Source organism: Thermobia domestica, chromosome 18, assembly GCF_964235325.1.
Source record: "Thermobia domestica chromosome 18, izTheDome1.hap1.1, whole genome shotgun sequence".
Taxonomy (NCBI): Eukaryota; Metazoa; Arthropoda; class Insecta; order Zygentoma; family Lepismatidae; genus Thermobia; species Thermobia domestica.
In genome coordinates, this window is record NC_137471.1 from 38,609,286 (window position 1) to 38,635,076 (window position 25,791).

Here is a 25,791-nt window from a genome sequence, read left to right on the forward strand (position 1 = left end):
AGTTAAGATCATGATAGATTCTGGTAGCCAAATAAGTTGTCTCGGAGAGAATCTAGTTCCGAAGAACGCGAGACGTTTTCGTCTTAATACCAGATTGAAGGGAGTTCTGGTAAAAAGCATTTAATTATCCGAAATTGCCTTGTTGAGATTTTTCGTTGGCAACAGATGTTTTACTCACGTTTTAGGATAATCCCGAATTTTGATTATGATTCCTTGGTTGGCGCGGATTTCTTAGAAAAACATAGAGATATCAGAAGTTTTGATAAGCAGAATTTGACTTTGTATCGTTTTGAACGTACTCCGTCGAGGAAGTTACCACCTAGAAACTTAGAGGTCTATTTATCTGAAGTATTTACGTCGAGAATCGCTCGGGAATCCAGAGCTATTTTTAGAGTCCTAGAAAATACCGTTTTACGACCTCGCTCGCACACTTTACTGAAGTCAAGTTCCTGTTGCTACATTACGGGGAAAAGGCGTTACTGTTACCATCTCAGCGTATAGAGGAAATGTTGGAAATTTTTATCCCAAGGGTAATAGTAGATTGTGAGTCCCAGTGGTCTTTGTAACGAATCCCACCGTCAGCACCGTGAAGCTGCGCCAAGGAACGAACATAGGCAATGCAGAGGAGTTCGAGAAAGTACCAGATGAACCAGAAAGAAGGACATTGACAGCATAATAAGAATCTTTGCCGTCTCCAGAGAAGTTGGAACAGTCTAGAAAGATGTGCGACCCGAAAAGAGTAGACGTCAACCCAGATTTGTCTCCCAAAGACCGGGAGCGTTTTTACGATTTAATTTACCAGTTTGACGATGTCTGGAGTTGGTTGGAAGACGATGTGGGACTCGCCCGTGGCTTTCAACATGAGATATGACTTTCCAACAGCACGCCCGTCAACAAAACACATTACGTGAAATCCTTTAGTACCTTACCACCTACGTGAAATCCTCAAACAAGAGCTGGATATCGTGCTAAGACAAGGGACAATTCGCCAGCAGACGTCTCCATGGAAATACTCTATTCTATTAGTGAAAAAACTCAATGAACAGTTCCAATTTTTATCAAATTTGAGCCATCTCAATGCCTAATCTTTTCCCTCGAATTTTTAGACGCCATCGATTGACGACTTGCTTGTTCGCATGGCTTGACTTCTTCTTTACACCTCTAGTGAGATGAAGCAGGGATTCTTCCAAATTCCAATCACAAAAGAAAGTCAGGAGTGTACAGGATTCTTCGTACCAGGTGCTTCGAGTTATGTTTACCAAATTCTGCCTATGGGCCATGTATCCTCGGCAGCTGCTTTGAATAGATTAGTGAAATTGACTCTCGCAGACGTCCCGAGTTCGAATATAATGCACTACATCGACGACTTTTACGTAGTGGCCTCTACTGTGGATGAGATGATACACTGGTGCACCATCCTTTTCGAAAAACTTCGAGAACGTTGGTTGAAATTGTCACCCGAAAAGACCAAAATAGCACATCACTCTATGGTGGTTTTAGGTCATAAGCTTTCGAAATATGGTTTACAGATTTCTTACCGAATGCCGGACACGATCAAGAACTACCAACGTCCAAGGACAAAGAAGAACTTGAAGAGCTTTCTCGGCGTTTGTTCTTTTTTAGAAGGTATATCAAGGACTTTGCCCAAATAGCGCACCAACTACAAAAATTGATGAGGCGTGACGAAGAGTTTACTTGCGGTTCCGAACACCAGCAATCCTTAGAGGCTTTGAAGAAGGCGATGTTGGAAAGTCCAACTTTAATTGCCTATAAGCCTGAAAGAGAGCTACACATCTTTACAGATGCTTGCAAGAAAGGGCTGGCTTGTGTAGCCAAACAACCAGCTACAGATGAGCCGGATGCTGAATTGGTGCCAATTGCATATGCGAGAGGGTGGTTGCTCCATCGAAGAAGAATTTGTCCGTTTATCATTTGGAACTTTTAGCCCTTCTCTACGCTCTACACTCCTTTCGTTACCTTATCCTCGAACGTTATTTTCATCTTCACACTGATTCGAAGGCTATCACATTTCTTCGCCATAGTTAGAATTTGACAGGGAAACTGGCTCATTGGTTGTCAGAAATTGATTCTCATGATTTCTCATGTTGCTGGTTCCGAGAATTTAGAAGCAGACGTCATCAGCCGTTTTGTTAAACATCGAAGAGAGGAGGAGGACGAAGAAGCTAGTGGCTCAGACCCAAGGATCTTCATTATCGAGGACTTGGATAGCATTCACCTTAAGGAGGAGCAGAGAAATGACGGATATCTAGGTAAAATCATTGCGTATTTGGAGGATAGACCCGACAAAGACCTGGAGTATGAGAGGAGAGCATTGCATTTAGCCCTGCGTAACAACATCCTGTATAAAGTTAATAGGACACCCCTGGGAAAAAAATTCTATTAGCAGTGCCCACCAAGTTGAGGGATGTAATATTTGAGAAGGCCCATTCAGAGAAATTAGGTGCCAATCAAGCTGGTTTCAGTAAGACGTATAACCTCCTAGTGAAATCTGTCTATTTTGTAAACATGAAGAAATTAGTTTATGAAAAATGCAAACAATGCACTAGCTTTCAAATATTGAAAAAGCGTAGTGGCAAGCGTTACGGAAGTCTGCTGCAGACGCATCCTTGCGTTCACCCTTCTATAGAATTTATTAGATTTAGGAGGGGTATACCCCTGTAATAACATGTTACGACACAAGTTTCTCATCGTCGTCGTGGATGAAGGGACACGATTCTGTATCACTGGATCTTTACCAGATGCTTCGGCGGCTTCCGTTAGTTCTCTATATGAAAACCTTATTCTGAAATATGCATTAGTAACAGAGATCGCTTCTGACTGTGGAACAGCTTTCACTAGTGCTGTGTTTAAAGAGCTTTCTCACATCCTAGGAACACAGATATACTGCAGATGTTCAAGGGGATTACAGTCTCGTAATACAGTAGTCGAAGTCGTAATCCGGCATAGAACAGCAATTGAAGTTGGCTTTGGACAAATACGATCAGTCGAATTGGGTAGAATTACTTCCACAGGTTACGTTTTCGTACAATGTAACTTGAACCTGAGTATGGGTTTTAGTCCTTTCGAAGCCCTTCATGGATATTCCCAGAGGCTATTACACTCTGCTATATTAGCCACGCAATGTCAGTTCTCTGAGAATCACGACAGGATTCAGCAACTACAGTACATAAGGGATAAGGCCTAGGAAAACATCTAGAATAGACATCTGACTCCTGTAAAGTCACATAATAAGAAGAGGGAGCAGCAGACACTTAACAAGGGTCAACTGGTGTAGATCTACGATGCGACAAAACGGAAAGGTGAATGTTATGCGTTCTCTGGGAAATATTTTGGACCAGGACAAATAGTATCCCGTAATATAACGCGCCCGTAAATAACCCGGCTAGAAAAAAATAAACCAGCCTTGATCAATCGAGCGCTTTGCGTGCGGGTTATCGGAAGATTCCTATATGCGATATCTCAGCTCAATCCCTCAACAACCCTTAACATTTATTGGTTCAATCAGTATATTTCCACCAACCTTCAGTTGAATATAACGTGCAAATAAATTGGCTGAAATAAAATAACACAAATATACACATATTAAATCTGGAAAATTATCACACAAAATCCTTGTTTTTTAACTTTATTGAATTCCCAAAAAGTGGATAACAATAAATATTATGTTGCAACGAATAACAAATATATAAATATAATGTCGTAATTGTATGCTTCGTGAACCCTCAAGAATTAAATTATACGTACTTATATCAAAGTAATACTAGTATAAATCCCGTCAAGCTTAAACATTAATTTCAACTATCAAATAATCTCTTTCTAATAAATAATATAGTATTTCCAGGCAACAAAATGATCTCCTCTTACTACCACTGCTACAAATTTCGTTAATAAGGATCGAGCTGAGATTTTGGTCAAAAACGGCAGAGGAATTCAAAAACGGTCTAGACAATTTCGTATTTAACGAACGACGGAAAAATTCTGAACAAACGAAGCGCTGTACGAGACAACCAACACAACGGAGGAAAACATTTCCCTAACATTAACAAGGGTCACAGGGAAGCACAAAAATTAAACTAGTTCTTACCTTACAATGGTTGCCAAATACCTTTCCTTACCAACGGTATTACGTCGTAGTCCTCCTTTGGGCGGAAATCGACCTTCTATTTGATTCTTACTCAAACCACTCCATTCACCACAAATTACGAAAGGAAAGACAGAAAACAATATCCTCTCAAAAGAATGAATAACGTAGGCAGATAAGACGAAAGAAAGTGGATTAATCGATTTTTCATCGATCTTCTGCAAACAAACGATCTGGTAATTGGCGTAGTTAACCAAAATCATTCACTTTCAATACTTTCTTCTTTAGTACCAGAATCGAATATTTGCATTGGGAATTAAAATAAATCCCTTGATTTTTAACATCTCCACTTTCCTGCCCCACTTTCCGACATTAACGAGAATGTATCGATTCACTCTTTTTTTACACTTTCCAGATATATTCGTTACTGATAATTATAAACGTGATCTCCTTTAAATGCACTATGCAAAAGTCAAACGAAGTATCTAACACACCGATAGAACAAACTCGTGGTCGTGCAACAAAGCTACGTTTCCTCATGGTCACACAAGCCTCAAGCAGACATCTTCACACCGTGGCAATTCCGAGCGCAACTCGCCGGCCGGGAGTCCGCTTCGCTCGGAGGAAAGAAGAAAACAGTGTTGCCGTCTGGAAATACTATTACAATTTTTCCACCTTTTTATTACTATTTCTTTTAATCGTCAAGTTTTTAACTTCTTTTTCAAAAAATTATAAAAAATGTTACAGCAATTTTCTTTCTCTTTCGATGTTTTACAATATAAATTATATTTATTTGCTTCTGTATTTGTATTGAAAATCGTCCTGATGATTCTCTTCCAATTCTAGGATTCAGTGGCGGCTTTTGTTACAATTTAACCCGGCCTTGAGGGAAAAAGACAAATCTGGGAGCATCGTGAATTCAGGATACACAGTCTCAGCTAGGAATATAAAATTTCTCATTATTACGTTGCAAATATTAAATATTTCTTCTAAACTAGACAAAAACACATTAAAATTTTTATTAATCTTTATAAATTTTCCAGTTCCTTTTTAGACTAGTAAATTTGTATTTATTGTTAACATGTTAAACTTTTCTTTTATATACAAAATATCATTAAAACTTATATTCATAACATCTTTCTAAAATATTTATTTTCAAAATATCTCAACTTAAGTATACCCTTATTAAAAGTTTATATTTGGCCAAAAATAAAATACATTTAAATACACACAAATACACGAAGACACTATTCTGACAGTTGATACTGAGCATTATTGTCTATTTATGCGTTACTATCATTCTGGTTTCTCCTCTGAAAATATTTCTTTACTTCGGAAATATGAACCCTTCTATAGGACTCTTGATCGTCATTCTCATTCGAAAGTAAAAGTGTATTGGGTGTAAGGAATATTCTAATCACAAAAGGTCCATTTGTTGCTCAGCGACTTAGATACCTTTTTATGCATGATTTTACATGACTTCTGACTAAAACTCTCAATAATTTGAACAACCACTGGTCCTCTACGTTGATTCATTAGTTTTTTCTCTTATTCCAAGCCTTTTTCATATTGGATAAGGCATTCTGCCATAAGTTTTTACCTGATTTAACCTCAAGATCAAGATCTGAAATGTGCCAACGGTTTTCTAATGGTGTAAGCTTCGGATGTCCATAATAAAGTTCCATTGGAACACCTTTCAATCCTGATTGTTTGTAGATGTTTAGCGCATATAGGAGTTCTGGAATATGATTTGACCATTGTGTTTGTTTATCTGAGCAATAAGCTCTCATCGCCGATTTCAAGTTTTAATGAATCTTTCCACTGGATTCGCCTCTTGGTTGTACGGGCTAATTCTTATATGTTTAATACCCAATCCAAAAAGAAACTTACAAAAATACTATGACACGAAAACAGAAGCGTTATCAGTTGCTAGAGTCTCCGGATACCCTAAGCGACTGAAAATATCCAAAAATATCTTAGCTAATAAGGTAGAAGTAGTCTTCATTTTCTCTAAAACTACGAACCTGCTTGCATAATCGACTCCTATTAAAATGAATTTGTAGTCCTGTGAAGATGGGAGAGGGCCAATAATGTCATAAGACCAACAAGAGTTTATTCTTTTCGCTATTTTAGATTCTAAATTACCCATCTTCTTTTGATTCGACACGCTAAATTGCCCTTAACACGCTGACAAATATCACACGATCTCACATATTCTTTTACACCATTCACGACATTATTCCAAGTAAAACTTTTCATGATTTTTCTCAAAGTTCGAAAAACTCCAGAATGAGAGCCTGTTAGTCGACCATCATGAAAATATTCATTAATAATACGTTGTAGTCCTTTTGGAATAACTATCTTGAATGGATTTGTGACAGAGTTCGTTCTTTTCATCAAAATTTTATTATTCAAGGAATAATCTATTACCTGTTCACCAGCTTCTAATCTTTCTATTATTCTTGATAATTCAGGATCTTCCTTTTGTAAAACATCTATTGGTTCCCTAACTAATGGCAAACGCGAAGTATTTGCTATTTTCATATTATTCCTAAATGAAGGCAAACCAATAGGACTGTCACAAATACTGAACTCAAAGGGATCATGCATCCGCGTTAAAAAATCGGCTACAATATTATCTCTTGTATGGATGTGGTGAATAACAAAATTAAATTGACACAAGTTCTCTACCAAGGGGCCATATTTCAACAATCTCTTTGTGTTGTTTAGGATCCAACTCAATGCTTTATTATCAGTAAAAATATCAAATTCCGAAACCAGATTGGAAAACACTGTATTACCCGCCAAAGCAGTCAAACACTCCTCGAGATTAGGTGAAGGATATACGTCATTAACAATCAATGAGTTAGCCTTACAGAAATTTCCAACAAGACGATAGGTACCATCTTTATTTTTCACGAGAAAACACGCACTGGCAGTGATCGATTTCAACTAAAATCACTTGGTCTATCAATTCCTTAATTTGAGAATCAACAAACTGTTCCTTTTGTCGAGGTACCGGAAATGGTGTTTCTTTAAGAGGTTTTTGTTCCTGGAAGTATAATCGGCCAATGAAGTCTTTAATACACCCTACTCTTTTATTTATAACATCACTACAAGATGTTTTAACCTCAGATACAAAATCCTCAATATCCGAACCCGAATATTTCCAAGTCTTAAGTTTATCCTCCTCTAGAGTGGGTTTATTCATCTGTGTGCTTATACACTCATCATTAGTGGGTTTATTCACCTGTGTGTTTATAGACTCATCATTAGTGGGTTTATTCACCTGTGTGCTTAATTCAGATTAGTTGCTCCCCGTGTGAGTTAACTCCGGATCTAAATACTTTCTGTTTCGATGTAACAATTTATAAAAGTTACTAGTTTGTTCATGATCAATGTCCGAAGCTTGTGAATCACTCTTTACATTATCAACTGGAGAAACGTCTATCTGTGTTAAAGAATTCTCTTTTATACTATCTGGTTACAGGTGACACCTTCACTCTTCTTTTCAACTTTCCTTTTCCTCCTTTTGTTCTTTTCTTCTTTTTCTTCTGTTCGACATAAGAATATTTATCTTCTTCTTTTAGAATATTGATACCCTCAATAGGAGACGAAACATTTTGGAGTGCCTGGTCCCGAACTCGTTGATTGACGTTCACTACACCACTGGTTTCTATTTGATCTTCCATCCTATCTGGGACTACTGAAGCAAATCCATAATGCGATGTGTTCGTTGAAATATTACAAACATTTGCTTCAATCCCATTATCGCATGAACTTCGATCTCCTATAGATTTCTCTTCCATATTACGAACCAGATCTGTCAGTTCTTTCAAGTTGGAATCACTTGGAGCACTAATATGTAATAATTTCCTTTCAACGTCATCTAAACTTATTTCACATTGCACCCGAATGTTCTGAAATTGATTCAATTTCTTCTTCAAACGAAGATATAACGAAACCATATGTTCTTCATTACCATAGGATACACCTAAATGCGAGTACAAGAGATCGTCACTTTTGCTCATAGTTATATGTCCACCCTCCTTTCGACGATTTCTATTATCCATCATTAATGAAACTTGTCCATCTACACATTGGCCATCACGATCACTCGATGGTATTCTGGAAACATTCCCCTTTTTCGATTTAAATTTCGCTGAACTTCCATAAGATGTTTTAGAATTATCTTTTCGAAAGTGGCCTACCAAATCTCCTGATTTAAATCTAGATTGCGGATCCCGATGGTCAATCCGATCACCAGATCTAACATCCAATGAAGGTTGTCTTTGATGGACCCTAAAGTTCCCGGAATTACAATTTTGCCTTGACTGGTCTTCCCTATCTCCAGATCTAAATTCTGTAGAATCACCATCCACATGATTAATACTTTTAAAATTTAATCGAAGTCGTTTACTGTCATTTCTAAGCACTAAACAATTCGATGCATAGTCTATGGTCGATTGAGTTCCACGTAAGAATGGTGTTCCCAATATACAAACACAAGGTAAAACATTTACCACTTTAAATTTATTTTTTTCAAAATGTCCGGCAAAATTAAGTAATAAAATAATTTCAGCCTTCGCCGAAAATTGTTAACCAGATGCTACGTCTACAGTTCGTTCAGGAACTTTTCTAATGTACTGAAGTGCGCCACAATTTTTCACCAACCTATACGTTGTTAAATTGAAAGATGATCTGCTATCCAAGCAACAATCAACTTTCTGTCCATTTATGATTCCGTCAATAAAAGAAGCTACGGTATCAGCTCGTTCGGAAGGAATAATCTCTCGACCTTGAAAACCCATAACATCAGACTCAATTATTTGTTTCTGAGGCTTTACAATATTTTTATCTGTCTCCGAAAAATTATTAACAGAGAATACATTATGTCCTGAAATCTTTCTATTATCAAAATTCCGAGATGACCTAGGAATAATATAGTGTTGACCTTTACTTAAAGTCATTCTTCTATTAAAGTCTAATTGACTACGTTGTCTTAATACAAATTTCTCGGAAATTTCGATTAGTTCTGATCTACTTTTAGGAACATAATCGTCTAACATTCGAAGACGTATCGCAAGGTTCATCCCATTGAAACTCAATTCAACTAATTCGCTTTCAGATCCAACATATCCTAAGACCTTAATTGAATATATAATTGACCTAACATAATGGTCTACTAATTCTGAAAGACCTTACCTACGAAATATTTTCTCCCATATTAAAGTATGTTTACAAACAGGAGTCATAAATAATGAGGTAAACCTCTTACTAATTTGATCCCAATGTAAATGATTATGTAGGGCACACTGTATTTCTCTCAAACAGACTCCATCACATTTCGACAGTCAGAATCATTTGCATTGAATAACTAGTGGAATTCAACAACTCTTCAATTCTATACAAGACCTCAAATGTCTGTAAACTATCTTTACCATTAAAATTTTTAATATTCCGGAACTTTTCCTCAAGATATTGACTAGTTTTATTAAATGTATATTTTAACATCAAGTTTATTTCAATACCCTGATATAAATCTTGCCTAGAAGCACTTGCTTTATTAGATTGTAAATTATTAACGTGCGAAAACTGAACATCATTACCCTCAGAAAATCTGGATGTTAAAGGGTTAAAAATGCAGGGTGAGCAGCAATACCTTTCGGCGTCGAATTCCTAATCTGAGTCACTCTTTGATAATAATTACCAAATATATATGATCAATATCTATGATATCTATTCAAATATCTATGATCTTGTGCCTGACTTCTCGTATTCTTCTGGTTTGGCATTTCAAATTCAACTCGCCTAGAATAGGGATTAACATTATTTACAGAGGAAGCATTAACATCTCGACTTGCCCTTGACAAATTAGAACATCCTGTATTATGATCACTAAGATTAAGGCTAACATTTCCCAAACTTAAATAATTATTAATCCCCCTTATACTTGATGGAGGTGTAAGAGACATCGAAATTTCTCCAAAATTACTATTATCGGGAAAGCCAGTACGATCAACCGTTACGTATTCCGAAAAATCTTCAGGAATATCAATTATACAACCATTCAGCTGTGATGAACACATACTTAATAATATAACTAACAACTTATACATAAATACTAATATAAATAAACAATATAATATCTACAAAATACCTAATGTACGGTAACACTACAGAGATATTACCACTACACCAACAACACAACTCAATATCAACTGGGAAAATACAAATAAGACTGCGCTCAAAAATTTCCTTCATAAATATGAATTTCTCGTCATAAATAACTAGGCAAATGAAATCCAAATCCTTTAATATATATATAAAATATTCAATTAGCATTACAGTCCACAAGCAACCGAACTTTATAAAGGAGTAAACATTATGCGGGTGAGTGTACAAAATAATTTATGTATATTGTTCAAAAAAAATATTGCACGCTATTTCCAAATAAACCCGTATTCTTAATTACTAAATGAATCGGTGAAAAGAAAAAAAACTGAATGAACCGGAGTTACGCTCGGATCTAGCTTATAACGCGCCCATAAAGAATCCGGCTAGAAAAAAATTTAAACCAGCCTTCATCAATCGGTCGCTTTGGGTGCAGGTTATCTGAAGATTCTTGTATGCGATATCTCAGTTCAATCCCTCAACAACCCTTACCTTTTATCGGTTCAATCAGTATCTTTCCACCAACCTTCAGTTGAATATAACGTGCAAATAAATTGACTGAAATAAAATAATACAAATATACACACATATAATCTGGAAAATAATCACACAAAATCCATGTTTTTTAATTTTATTGAATTCCCAAAAAGTGGAACAATAAATATTCTGTTGCAACGAATAACAAATATATAAATATAATGTAATTGTATGCGACGTGAACCCTCAAGAATCCAATTATAAATATTTTCTTTTTTTTTACTTACGTATGTATTAAATCTTCTATAGTATCAAAGCTATCTAGGGACACAATAATTCATACAACTCTCGAAACGTTACTGATTCAAAAATTATGGGGGGGATTTCCTCCTAGCCTTAATTTTTATGCAATTTATTTTCTTTATTTTTTTCTCTTTTAAAAATTTCAAACTAGATTAGATTTATATCAATTATAAACCAAATTTACAAGTGGTCACGCCACGTACTTATATCAAAATAGCACTAGTATTAATCCCGTCAAGCTTAAACATTAATTTCAATTATCAAATAATCTCTTTCTAATAAATAATATAGTATTTCCAGGCAACAAAATGATCTCCTCTTACTACCACTGCTACAAATTTCGTTAATAAGGATCGAGCTGAGATTTTAGTCAAAAAAGGCAGAGGAATTCAAAAACGGTCTAGACAACTTCGTATTTAACGAACGATGGAAAAATTCTGATCAAAGGAAACGCTGTACGAGACAACCAACACATCTGAGGAAAACATTTCCCTAACATTAACAAGGGTCATAGGGAAGCACAAAAATTAAACTAGTTCTTACCTTACAATGGTGGTCAAATACCTTTCCTTACGAACGGTATTACGTCGTAGTCCTCCTTTGGGCGGAAATCGACCTTCTATTTGATTCTTACTCAAACCACTCCATTCACCACAAATTACGAAAGGAAAGACAGAAAACAATAACCTCTCAAAAGAATTAATAACGAAGGCAGATAAGACGAAAGAAAGTGGATTAATCGATTTTTCATCGATCTTCTGCAAACAAACGATCTGGTAATTGGCGTAGTTAACCAAAATCATTCACTTTCAATGCTTTCTTCTTTAGTACCAGAATCGAATATTTGCATTGGGAATTAAAATAAATCCCTTGATTTTTAACATCTCCACTTTCCTGCCCCACTTTCCGACATTAACGAGAATGTATCGATTCACTCTTTTTTTACACTTTCCAGATATATTCGTTACTGATAATTATAAACGTGGTCTCCTTTAAATGCACTATGCAAAAGTCAAACGAAGTATCTAACACACCGATAGAACAAACCCGTGGTCGTGTAACAAAGCTACGTTTCCTCATGGTCACACAAGCCTCAAGCAGACATCTTCACACCGTGGCAATTCCGAGCGCAACTCGCCGGCCGGGAGTCCGCTTCGCTCGGAGGAAAGAAGAAAACAGTGTTGCCGTCTGGAAATACTATTACAATTTTTCCACCTTTTTCTTACTATTTTTTTTAATCGTCAAGTTTTTAACTTTACTTCTTTTTCAAAAAAATTATGAAGAATGTTACAACAATTTTCTTTCTCTTTCGATGTTTTACAATTTGTTATTTTTGATTGTTTCTGTATTTGCAATAAAAGTCGTCGTGATGATTCTCTTCCAATTCTAGGATTCAGTGGTGGTTTTTGTTACAGTAAGCATCACAATAATTATTATGTAATATACTGAACTCCTCGAGGTCAGATAAAGATTGATTCTATAGCCATCGACAGGTTAAAAAAGTATTATTGTCCTCCAGAAAGACTGCCTAAAAATTTTGCGTAAATTAGAAACATCTGAGATTGATGTACTAGGAGAGGGCGTACCCGGTAAAAATCTTCAAGAAGTGAATAAGATAAATTCTTTCTTGATGGAATTCCAGGATCCAGATAATGAAACGCATTTAGAATCGTTGTTTATAAGGAAAGTTGTCTTCATGTCCGATATACCATCTTGGGATCAGGTGGGTCGGAAAACTAGTTCAGTGGAAGGTTTGGAGAAACCGAAGTTTGCCGTCAACCACGAAGTTAATAAGAAAGTTGCGCTTTATTACGGATCAATCACGACGTTAGCTGGTGATTGTATAATGAACTCGTCCAATTCCCTTCTAGAGCCACGAGGGGGCGTGGACAAAGGAATTTAAAATCTTACAGGAGAAGAAATGCAAGAGGAGTGTTGTAAAATATCCCACCTTTCCCAGGGTAACGTATGCATTTCACAGGGTTACAATCTACCTGTGGATTTTGTGATTCATGTAAGCGCACCTGATGATCGAAATTCCAAGAAGTTAAAAATGTGTTACGAAAAAACGTTGTAATTATCCGTAGACAACGATTTAACATCTATCGCGTTCCCCAACATCTCTACAGGAGTTTTTGGTTTCCCTAAAGAAGATGCATGTCTCGTTGCTTTGCAAACAGTACGTCTTTTCCTGGAAGAACATCTTGACTCAATCGAAAGAATAGTGTTCGTGCAGTATGACAAAGAGAATCAGAAAATCTATGAACAACTCATGTACCTCTATTTTCCTAAATAAAATAGCTGAAAGAAAAAATATATTAGTGTGTTAATAGCTAATCTAGGTTAATTGACTTGAAGCTATCTTAACGCTAGCAACATATATAGTGTAACACAAAGCGAAGAACGGGGGTTTGCGTAGCTCGAGAGGGCTAAAGCAACTGGGCAATGGTAGAGCAAATATATAACAAATAAAAGAACGGTTTCAAATTAGAGAATGGTAGCTTAAGGTGCGTGAAGGGATAGATGGTAGAGCAAGGGAATAGCAACTAAAGATTCAGTCTCACCCACACTAACAAGATGAGCAGGCCGGTGTCTGGTACTTCTGAGGATGGTCTGAAGTTCTTCAGTAAGCCAAGTGGACCTTCGGTGAAGAAGTACTGCCGTTAAGCTACCATCGACTGGTCTCCTCTCAGCAAGTCGACCCGCAAAATGACCAAGCCAAATGACCGGGCTAAAACTGACCAAGATCAAGCTTTCTCAAGTCTATTTGTTCCGACTGTCTCTCTGACGTCATGCGGAAGAAAAGATCGAAATTTTCCATACAGTCATGGAACCGTTCATTACCCCAGATAGACACAATTCGAGTGCACCTGCACTCCTATCGATGACACAGCGTGATTTCTCCAAAGTCCGTTCCGGGTTGCTAACGTCGTCGAGAATTTCTTGTACCAAAGCAGGAAGGAAAGAGCTTTTTATTGACGACACATACTTACTAAGTAGTGATGCTTCCTAGTTGTGTCACAGAGACTGGGTAAATGTTCGGAGCGTACATTGATCGACAATAAGGCATGACTATGAGAGTCCAGTGGAAACAAACTTATTGAGAAAGCAGCTGATCAAACCAGAAGTACGGAAAATAGCAAACGCGGATGAGACTGTTAGAGGTTAAGGTTCTGAAGGTTGCTACCACTGTTTATTACACAAAATACATACAAGGAGCTTCCTTGTAGTAAGCAAACAGTTTTCAATTTTAATGATTCAAAAGACTAAAGCTGACATCGGGCGACGTGGTCTGATGTTGTTGACATCTGCCAGGCGACGAACTCCCAAGGGCGATGACTGCAGCATTTCCAAAGAATAGATGAAAACTCGGGAAGGCTGGTGGACAGGCCTTCATATCCCGTTACATCACCCACCTCCAAAAAGAGACGAATCGTCGGGCTTCGAAACCTTGGAGAAGCAGCGACGTTTCGGCGGCGATGACCATCTGTGGAAGGTGAAAAAAAAGAGATGCGATAAGTCCCAAGTGGCAAGGGATGCTGCAAGGAAAAGATTCCTTACCACAGTACCAATGATGGAGAAGGCATGTCACTGCTGGCTAACTGCAACAACCAACACACGCATGAGGCAGGTAATATTTCCTCTGTATCATAACACGTTCTTCAGTTGTTGACTTAGTAGGTGCGTGAAGTGGTAGTAACACTCGACGAAAAAAACTAAATGAAGAGAAAAAAGGCAGAGGTGAGTCCACAATCCAGTTTCCAATTAGTGAATAAAGTAAACTAGCATTGTCACTCTAAGGTTCCAATTACACACGAAAACACAATAACACAACAGTGAGACTGGAGCTTCCAGCTCGTAAAGTTGCTTTTAGGGAAGCGGGAATGTAGGTTATGCTACCTGAAAAAATTTTATCAAATAATTTTAAATTCAAAATGAAAAATTAGCAAATATGGGTAACAATATAACCATAAGGAAGTGTAGATGGAATCGAACCAAGGACATCTAGCCTGAAAGACAAAAAAGACAACAAACTATGTAAGGTACTGGCAAAGAATGAAACAAGTGACCGAGTAATATAGAAAAAAAACAATAATAAACACGATAAAGTGGGTCACTACCTCAAAGAACCAACCAATAGGTTCACAACCACTACGTCCTTAACTTGAAGTACCTGAAAGAAGAAACACAACACAACAAACCAAACCAAAATAAACAAGTAAAATACGCACAAAGCTTTCCTCAAAAAAGGTTGATGTGAAAGGGAAAAAAAACTTAAGGTTGAACAACATAGAAGGGTTTAAGATTTAATTACTTTTTGAAACGGTGTATAATTTGTTTCACATTTACTTGAAACAAAGAGGGCTTCGGGGCAGGTTTTGTTGATATCGGCGCCCACCATTCGCCGATCAAAAGTAATTAAACCCAAAACACAGGCCACCACCAAAACGTAATTTCTCAATTTTTTCTAACAGGGTTTATAACAATTAGACTGAAAGATCAAACATAATGTAGGTCAGCAAGAATTATTTATCAAAACTAGTTTTACCAAATTATCTGAATTTGCATTAGAACAAAAAAATTTAAGAGTTCAAGATAAATTTTAACATTACATAAATTCATTAAATTCAACCTCAAATTTCAAAAAACCTTAAAATTCATGATAATAAATCGAAAGCGAAAATCAAACAAACTATCAACATACCTGGTTATATACTTCACATCTCATAGTCGAGTAAAAAATCTCAAATAAACACAATCGTCACAATCGAGAATAATAAGGTCCTATGCCAGAAAGTTAGCTACTCTTCCTGACAGGGCGTCTAGATCGAAGTTACCAGTAAATTCGATATAACTAAAAGGTCATGTCAGGAAAAAAAAAGAAAATTGTGATGTTAAACACTCAAATCAGGGTAATCTATCGTTAAAACATAAGTACAAGTATATAACTCATGTGAATCAAGATATGTAAAGACAGTCACAAATCAATATGACCAAAAATGTGCTAGTTAAATATATGTAGGACCTCAAAAAAATATTTTAAAACCAAATAATCGTAAAAATAAAAAAAATAAACTTCAACGTATACCATTAACTTTTCCCATTATTTCTTCAAGCATCAAGACACAAAATATATCCCCTAACTCGTAAATAATACTTTTATATGTTCGTGTTAAACACTTATCGTCAACTATACTCGTGTTCGCATCTTCTGCTTATTATTAATTACCAACTCTACAACATACATCAAGCTAGCCCTTCATGGTACAAGAAACCGCACATCATACCATGGGAAAACCTCATACGGTGGCACTCTCTGCCCTACCGAAACAAAACACAAAATAACGAAAATAGTGCATGCACAACTACATGGCTAGCAAAACAACATGGGGACATGCTTGAAGGAATAATAATAAAGTAAAGACAAGTTTAGGACATGGTACCCTGGGCTAAACGCACTGCTTAACGGTCCACATAGGTCCTTTAACACAAAATTAGGCGTACTCTATACCGTAAAATGAGTATCGAACCTGTAAAACCTAGCACAAAGACAAAGGACAAGGGAATTAATAGTATACTACTCCAGAAAGCACCAACAAAACAAAGAATCACTTCAAAATCCTCTTAAAACTAGGGAGTATCGAACTCTACCAAGTATACAATTACAAATGGGTCCTATAGCATAAACGTCATACTATAATCCAAAATTACCAAAAAAAGGGGGGGTCTGGGGTGAATCATCGCAATAATCACATTGTACCAACAAAACAACAAAAAAAAATTACTAAATATGCTCCTGACTACAAGAGGTCATAACTAAAAGCCATAATTTTAAATGCAAAACTCCAATCGCAAAAAATCAAAAAGAAAAGGGAATACTTTATATTCATAATATTACAACCAATGTTAATTAAAACAGAGCTTAAAAGTGAGCATTCGCTGAACAGAACGAGCGGAAATGCTTACTTCTACATAGTCAAGGTCGCTCGAACCTGATATCCAGATAGCAATACGAGCTGACACTTCCAGATCAAAGTATGATACTGACCTAACATAATGTTTACTAAAGTGAACGAACTTCATTCACACAGCGGAATCTTCTTAACTGAATACAAACGATAAAAAAAAGAAACTAACTCGAACGAAAATACAATTCCTTACTCTCTATGAGAAAACAAACGAGCAAAATTGCACTGAATATGAAAATCCTAAATAAAATAACAGAAAAAACTCTACGGAACTAGAAATATCGAATACAATTAAATAAAAACCACTAACTTTACCAAAATAAGAATGTAATAATAATTGAAATATATACGAGGGAGATCAAAAATAATCACATAAATTTCTTAAAATTACTCAAGAATAAACATTATCAACGCTAATAATTCAAAGAAACAAACAGAACTTCCTCATAACTAATAACAAATAAACCCAAATAATCAAAATAATTATAAATACAAACCGTACAATTGAACTAACAACACCATACAAGGAGAAGAAAAAACTAAAAGAACCACACTTTTCATGAAAAAAAAAAAACACTTATTACGTTCCATAAACAGGTCAGCAAACGCTGCAAGATTAAGTAATTGTGGGTCAGGGGAGACTACCCCGTGAGCGAGACGCTCAAATCTTTGGACCGTTCGAAGCAGGTCTGCAATCCTAATAACAGGACGTGACGCAAAAATATGACTACATCTTTGTACCCAAGAAGTTAGGGTATCTTGATCCCTGCCTGACTTGAAGATAACCACCACAGAAAAGTTAGGATCAGCTGACTTAATCCCAAAGAAGATACCATCTCGCAAGAAGGAATGGATGGTCACTAACCTGGTAACCAAGGTCAAGAAATGACGTTTCTTTCCTAAATCCAGGAGTTCCGGAAGATCACACTTCAGGGGTTTAAATTCAACCATATTCCACTTGGCAAACCGGTTGTGTATGAAGGAACTGCATAGCTGGCTATCTATTGTATCCCCAAAAGTAGGACCAAATTCTGTGAATGACTTTAAAACACCTGTGTCCAACAAGTAAAATTTATAATTAGAATTAATGTAGACCGGACGACCTTCGTCGTTCAAAATAGGGTAATGGATATCATGGTTAGAAGCTAAGGACAGCGACATAATGAAGTCTACAAACTCACAAAATCAGCAAGGGCGGAGGGAGGGGGAAAACCAAACTTACAGGAGGGTGGGGTGAACTAAAATACAACGGGGTGCAAGAGGACCAACAGAGTCAAAACTCACGGCGCCAATCCACCATGTAACAGGAAGTGAAGAATGGGGGGTTGTGTAGCTCGAGAGGGCTAAAGCAACTGGGCAATGGTAGACCAAATATATAACAAATAAAAGAACGGTTTCAAATTAGAGAATGGTAGCTTAAGGTGCGTGAAGGGATAGATGGTAGAGCAAGGGAATAGCAACTAAAGATTCAGTCTCACCCACACTAACGAGATGAGCAGGCCAGTGTCTGGTACTTCTGAGGATGGTCTGAAGTTCTTCGGTAAGCCAAGTGGACCTTCGGTGAAGAAGTACTGCGGTTAAGTTACCATCGATTGGTCTCCTCTCAGCAAGTCGACCCGCAAAATGACCAAGCCAAATGACCGGGCTAAAACTGACCAAGATCAAGCTTTCTCAAGTCTATTTATTCCGACTGTCTCTCTGACGTCATGCGGAAGAAAAGATCGAAATTTTCCATACAGTCATGGAACCGTTCATTACCCCAGATAGACACAATTCGAGTGCACCTGCACTCCTATCGATGACACAGCGTGATTTCTCCAAAGTCCGTTCCGGGATGCTAACGTCGTCGAGAATTTCTTGTACCAAAGCAGGAAGGAAAGAGCTTTTTATTGACAACACATACTTACTAAGTAGTGATGCTTCCTAGTTGTGTCACAGAGACTGGGTAAATGTTCGGAGCGTACATTGATCGGCAATAAGGCATGACAATGAGAGTCCAGTGGAAACAAACTTATTGAGAAAGCAGCTGATCAAACCAGAAGTACGGAAAATAGCAAACGCGGATGAGACTGTTAGAGGTTAAGGTTCTGAAGGTTGCTACCACTGTTTATTACACAAAATACATACAAGGAGCTTCCTTGTAGTAAGCAAACAGTTTTCAATTTTAATGATTCAAAAGACTAAAGCTGACATCGGGCGACGTGGTCTGATGTTGTTGACATCTGCCAGGCGACGAACTCCCAAGGGCGATGACTGCAGCATTTCCAAAGAATAGATGAAAACTCGGGAAGGCTGGTGGACAGGCCTTCATATCCCGTTACAATAGAATGAAAGAAAGAATATAATTATTCATCATCAGTGATATGCAGTTTTCTTCTTTCCTCTCGTCACCATATCTGTCTCCTATTATCAATTTTTTGGGACAACTTTATTTTGGAAATTTCAGATTCTCCACTTATCTGAAAAGAAAAGAGAAAAATGTAATTAGTATGCACTATTAAAAAAAGAGAAATCATAAATATTTTATTTTATGCACTATCTGGAAATAAGAAAAGGGTGCAAAAGGAATATTTTGATTGCGTTTTTTGTTTACATTACAGCTAAATAAAAAATTTGAACAAAATTTATTCTTTAATACATTTTCTCTTCTTAACAAAGTATGGACTTCAAGTGTTAGACACGTAAATATATCTGCCTTCACTATTATCGATCAAACGCCTACGCCAGTGCCCATCTATAAACACGAATATTTCATCCCAGGAGTTATGTTAGGTTGGAATATTGTGTTGGGTTTTATATGTTTTAGTAATTTATGTTTAAGTTAGCTATCATTAGAACATAAGATCTGGTAACACTAAGAAGAAAGGAGAGTGTGTGTGTGTGTGTCGATGGCGGTGTGTAAGGCCATGAAAGCGGACTTGTGGTGGCACTGAACCAATTTTTGTGTAAAAATTGAAGCTAATGTGTAACATTATTTAAATACAATCCACATTTTTTATATAATGACTTCTGTCATTTAGAATCAAACCAAAACATGGTCCTCCGGGCCGGATCGTGTGTAGATGTGGTGTAGTGAAGAATGAACTCGTCCAGCCTTTATTTGCGAAATGGCGGGAGAGTGATTATTTCTAATAACTGTGATTGTTTTAGTGACTGTGGTGTAGTTTGATTTTTGTAGCGGAGAACATAAATACGTTGTTTTTTTGTAAAATTAAGTGTCACCATGGAGAAGTTACGTGCGACGAAAAAAGTAATAAAACGCGGAATTACAAGGTTAAAGAATAAGGTTGGTGATACGTCATTAAGCCAAGTAGCCATTCAGTGCCATATTGACAAAGCAAAAGAACTTACTGCTGAATGTAAAGAATTGTTCGTAGAATTTGCAGTTATAGCTAAAGAAGAAGAACTTGCAGCTTTGGAAAATGAGATCAGTGAAATGGAAGAGACTTTGGACCAAATTAGTGAAACGTTACTAAAACGAAATTCTAGTTCGCAACAGCATTCTCACAATAATTCAGGTAGTTCACTCCCTCATTCTGAAGTGCGGTTACCGAAGTTGGACTTGCCCAAATTCAATGGTGTATTAAGAGAATGGACACCATTTAGAGATTTATTCATAGCAGCAGTGCGCAAAAACACTAATTTAAGTAACGCGCAAAAACTTCAGTATTTAAAATCATCTGTAGGTGGTGAGGCTAGCATATTAATTCAAGGAATTAGCATTTCAGATGACAACTATACCAATGCTTGTGACGTTTTAGTTCAACGTTATGACAACAAACGTATGCTTGTAAATGACGCAATTGGACGGCTGCTGAATCAAGAAAGGGTAGATAAAGAATCCAGTGTGCAGTTACGGAAGTTACTCGGTACAACAAATGAATGTGTGCGTGCTTTAAAGGTTTTAAAAATTCCAGATGAAGCTTGGGATGCAATATTAGTCTATATTGTGGTGGACAAGCTAGATTCCAAGACAAGAGAATCGTGGGAATTGTCATTGGAAGGACAGGAGATGGCAATCTTAACTTAAGTCTCAAATCATCTCGAGAAAAGATCCAGAGCATTATTAGCGCAAGAAGCAGCTTCGTCTATCCCCTCTCTCAAAGTGAAAGGCAGTACAACAGGAAAACAGCGGTTTTATCAAAGGAAATCCACTAGTTCGTTTCATACTGAATCTGTGTTTAAGTGTTTTTTCTGTGGTGATAAACATGCGTTGGCAGTGTGTGATAAATTTGTAAAGTTAGAGCCTACAGAGCGCCATAGTTTTGTTAAGAAAAAAGGCCTGTGTTTTGTTTGCTTCAGTGATCAGCACAAGATAGGGGTCTGTGGTAGGAGGTCAAAGTGCAGAGTGTGCCATAATAAACATAATGATTTATTGCACTTCACGAAAAAGGAAGGAGCACAGGGACAAACACAAATGAAGTGAGATCCCATTACATGCATAAAAATCATCCCACACAAGTGTTGCTTTCAACTGCGTTGGTAAAAGTAAAAAATAAAAACAGTGGCTTTCAAACATATCGTGCTTTAATAGATTCAGCCAGTGAATGTAGGTTCATAACTGAAAATTGTTGTCAACAGTTAGGATTACGAAACGAAAAACGCAGTGTTGATATTTCTGGCATAACTAACACACGTGTCTCACAAGCCCATTCAGTTGTTAATCTTGAGATTCAGTCTCGAGCAAATGAATCAGCTGATGTGTTTAATACTAGTGCTATTGTAATACGAAAGATCAGTGGGGATTTGCCTAAGATTTCATTAGCAAACGTGAACCAATGGTCACACATAAAAGGTTTATTTTTAGCTGATCCTAATTTCCACGTAAGTAAACAAGTTGATATTCTGTTGGGTGCAGATATATTTCCTTTATTAATTGGAGGTGACAAAAAAGTAGGAAAAGAAGGTCAGCCTATCGCAATTGAAACAAAATTAGGGTATGTTGTGTGTGGAAAGTTACGTTCAGAATGCAATTATGTCAAGAAAGTAAGGTGTCATTTTGCATCTAATAATCTAGATCATTGTTTGAAGATATTTTGGGAAATTGAAAATGTTCCTTCTCGTTACCATTTAACGAAAAGATGAGAAAGCGTGCGAGTTGCAATTTGATAACACACATTATCGAAATTCAGAAGGTAGATATGTAGTGAAACTGCCATTTGCAGAGAATAAAGATCAATTAGGCACTTCAAAGGAAATAGCTGTTAATCGTTTGTTGTCGAATGAAAAAAGGTTCATGAAAAATGACATGTTACAAAAGAAATATACGGAATTTATGCATGAATATTTAGAATTAGGTCATATGGAACTTGTAGATAATTCTGAGAGTCCAGAACCTGCTAAAATTTGTTATCTGCCGCATCATGCTGTGTTTAAGGATAATAAAATCAGAGTTGTTTTTGATGCTAGCGCTAAGACCAGTACAGGCATATCATTAAATGATACATTGTTAGTAGGTCTTAAGTTACAAGGAGATATAATTCCATTACTCATTAGATTTCGGGGTCACCAAGTAGCATTAAGTGCAGATATTGTAAAAATGTATAGACAAATTCGTGTTGACGACAATGACGTTGATTTCCAACGTATTGTCTGGCATAGTTCTACCAACAAAAAATAACAAGAGTATAGATTGTTGACTGTAACATATGGTACAGCATGTGCGCCATATTTAGCAACAAAATGTTTACAGCAATTGGCGAAAGATGAAGGTCATAAATATCCGCTTGCTTCAAATGTAGTATTACGAGATTTCTTTGTAGATGATGTTCTGTCTGGAGCTGATAATGTTGCACAGCCATAGAGTTAAAACAGCAATTAATTTAATTGTTAAAAGAAGGTGGCTTCGAACTAAGCAAATGGGCTTCTAATAGTAAGGAAATACTTGATTCAATGTCAAGAGAAAGCGATGAAATAAAAGTTTCTTTGACATTTGAAAGTGATGCAGTAAAGGTGCTGGGAATTCAGTTGTGTCCCAGTTCTGATTGTTTTTCATTTTGTGTAGTTAAGCCTAAGTGTAAGGATAGATTAACAAAACGGGTGTTATTGTCAAATATAGCTCAATTGTACGATCCTCTGGGATGGTTGTCTCCCATTACCGTAAGGGCTAAAATTCTTTTGCAAGAATTATGGATATTAAAGCTAGATTGGGATGATGAATTACCAAGGAATGTAAGATTAATGTGGGAGCAATATTGTTCTGAGCTTCCATTAATTGAGTCAATTAAAATCAAACGTTGCTTGATGCAGCCAAATGCAGTAAAATTACAATTGATCGGATTTTGTAACGGAAGTGAAAAAGCGTACGCGGCAGTAGTGTATTTACGTTCTGTGTATTCAGATGGTCATGTAGAATGTAATCTTATAGTAAGTAAGACAAAAGTAGCGCCATGCAAGAAGATTACTTTACCTAGATTAGAACTTTGTGGTGCATTATTGTTAACTAGATTTATTAATGTAGTAAAGGAATCGTGTTTGTTCCCGGTGGATGATGTATTGGCTTTTACAGACTCTACAATAGTATTGTCATGGTTGTCATCTCCTCCTAGTAGGTGGCAGATCTTTGTAGCCAATCGAGTAGCAGAAATTCAGGAATCTCTTCCTATAAACAAGTGGTCTCACATCAATTCTCAATGAAACAGTGCAGATATTGCTTCCCGAGGGCTTGCAGTAAAACATTTAATAAATAATGTATTTTGGTGGCATGGCCCCGAATTTCTGAAACAAACAGTGTTGCCAATCTGCAAAACACAGGTGTTTCATCCTGATGCTATCAATGAACAGAAAAGACAGGTAGTAGTTATGCACTCGGTAATATGTACGGAAATGATAGAAAGATTCTCATCATTTTCTAGGTTGCTAAGAGCAGTAGCTTGGTGTCTAAGGTTTATTTACAATTGTAGATCGTCAAGTAAACTGACGGGAATTTTGAGCACTAGTGAATTAAGTCAGGCCTTGATTGCCTTAGTAACAGTAGTGCAAGCCTCAAGTTTCCAAACAGAAATTAGAAATTTAGAGAACAAAAAGGAACTCAGCAATAAAAGTAGATTATTGAGTTTAAATCCTTTCTTAGATGAGCAGGGAGTTCTGCGTGTAGGAGGTAGACTACGTAATGCTCAAATTTCAGAAGATCAAAAATTTCCAATGGTACTTCCCAGTAAACATCATTTTATTGAGTTGTTGGTACAGAATGAACATTTACAAATATTGCATGGAGGTGCAGAGCTGGTGTTAGCTAATTTGCGTCAAAGATTTTGGATTTTACGAGGCAGAGATGTTGTAAGACGTATAATAAAAGGTTGTGTAAGGTGTCATCGATTTGAAAAGAACACGACTACACAATTGATGAGTAATTTGCCGTTGGCTAGAGTTACTCCTGGTAAGGTTTTTACTTATTGCGGAATTGATTATGCTGGGCCCATGTTAGTTAAATCTAGTAAGCTTAGAGGCCAGCGAGCTTACAAATGTTATATTGTACTCTTTATCTGTTTGACTACTAAGGCCATACATTTTGAGCTTGTAAGCGATGCTAGTACTGAAACATTTCTTGCTGCCTTACGAAGATTTGTATCGCGTAGAGGAAGACCATTGCATGTATATACTGACTGCGGTAGCAATTTTGTCGGCGCCAATGTAGAGTTAAAAAGATTATTGAAATTTATGTTAGATACACAACATAAGGAAAAGTTATCAGAATTTGTTAATAGTCAAGGTATTGAATGGCATTACAATCCTCCTACAGCTAGTCATTTTGGTGGACTCTGGGAAGCAGGTGTAAAATCAGTAAAATATCACTTAAAACGTATTGTTGGTAGTGTAAAGTTAACATTCGAGGAGTTGTATACAGTGTTAACTCAAATTGAAGCATGTTTAAACTCTAGCCCTTTTACTCCATTGTCTAGTGATCCTAATGATTTGCATGTATTGACACCAGGTCATGTTTTGGTTGGGCAGGCATTATTAGCTGTACCCAGTGAAGATTGTACAGTAGGTAGGATAAGTTTGATATCTAGGTGGAAACTTGTTCAAAGTTTGGTTCAAACATTCTGGAAACGGTGGCGATTGGAATATTTGTCAAGGTTACAACATAGGCCTAAATGGTTGTTACAAAAAGAAAATTTGAAGGTTGGTAGCATGGTTTTGCTGAAGGATGATCATTTGCCACCGCAGCAATGGATACTAGGTAGGATCACAAAGGTTCATATGGGTACAGATGGATTGGTACGTGTGGTAACTGTACGCACTGCGCAAGGAGAATGTAAGAGGCCTATTGTAAAGGTCTCTATCTTGCCTTTTGAACAATTGAATGAATCGAAAATTGTATTGTAATTATTATATGTAAGTATATGTTGAAGTGAAGACTTCAAGGGCGGGGGCATGTTGGGTTTTATATATTTTAGTGTTTAAGTTAGCTATCATTAGAACATAAGATCTGGTAACACTGGGAAGAAAGGAGAGAGTGTGTGTGTGTGTCGATAGCGGTGTGTAAGGCCATGAAAGCGGACTTGTGGTGGCACTGAACCAATTTTTGTGTAAAAATTGAAGCTAATGTGTAACATTGTTTAAATACAGTCCACATTTTTTATATAATGACTTCTGTCATTTAGAATCAAACCACAACGTATTGTTCTTACTCTTTTGGTGGTATATTTGTTGCGAGAACAAGGAATTTTGAGTTGTTTATTGTTCTGCAAGAAGTATAATGTACAGCCCGAGATTTCAATGACAGAGATTGATCACGTTGTTTACATTTTTCAATTGCTTTGT

At 36.8% G+C, this 25,791-nt stretch overlaps 4 protein-coding genes across 4 annotated transcripts; all 4 read left to right on the top strand.

Moving 5' to 3' along the window:
• Nucleotides 1–21,462: 21,462 nt before the first annotated feature.
• On the top strand, nucleotides 21,463–22,110 carry LOC145675060 (uncharacterized). The gene has a single exon (XM_081745426.1). It carries the CDS (start codon nucleotides 21,463–21,465, stop codon nucleotides 22,108–22,110), a length of 648 nt encoding a protein of 215 aa, XP_081601552.1.
• Nucleotides 22,111–22,273: 163 nt separating this feature from the next.
• LOC145675061 (uncharacterized) lies at nucleotides 22,274–22,645 on the top strand. Its single transcript, XM_081745427.1, has one exon. It carries the CDS (start codon nucleotides 22,274–22,276, stop codon nucleotides 22,643–22,645), a length of 372 nt encoding a protein of 123 aa, XP_081601553.1.
• Nucleotides 22,646–22,917: 272 nt separating this feature from the next.
• On the top strand, nucleotides 22,918–23,661 carry LOC145675062 (uncharacterized). Its single transcript, XM_081745428.1, has one exon. It carries the CDS (start codon nucleotides 22,918–22,920, stop codon nucleotides 23,659–23,661), a length of 744 nt encoding a protein of 247 aa, XP_081601554.1.
• A 189-nt stretch (nucleotides 23,662–23,850) lies between these two features.
• LOC145675063 (uncharacterized) lies at nucleotides 23,851–25,353 on the top strand. Its single transcript, XM_081745429.1, has one exon. It carries the CDS (start codon nucleotides 23,851–23,853, stop codon nucleotides 25,351–25,353), a length of 1,503 nt encoding a protein of 500 aa, XP_081601555.1.
• Nucleotides 25,354–25,791: the final 438 nt, after the last annotated feature.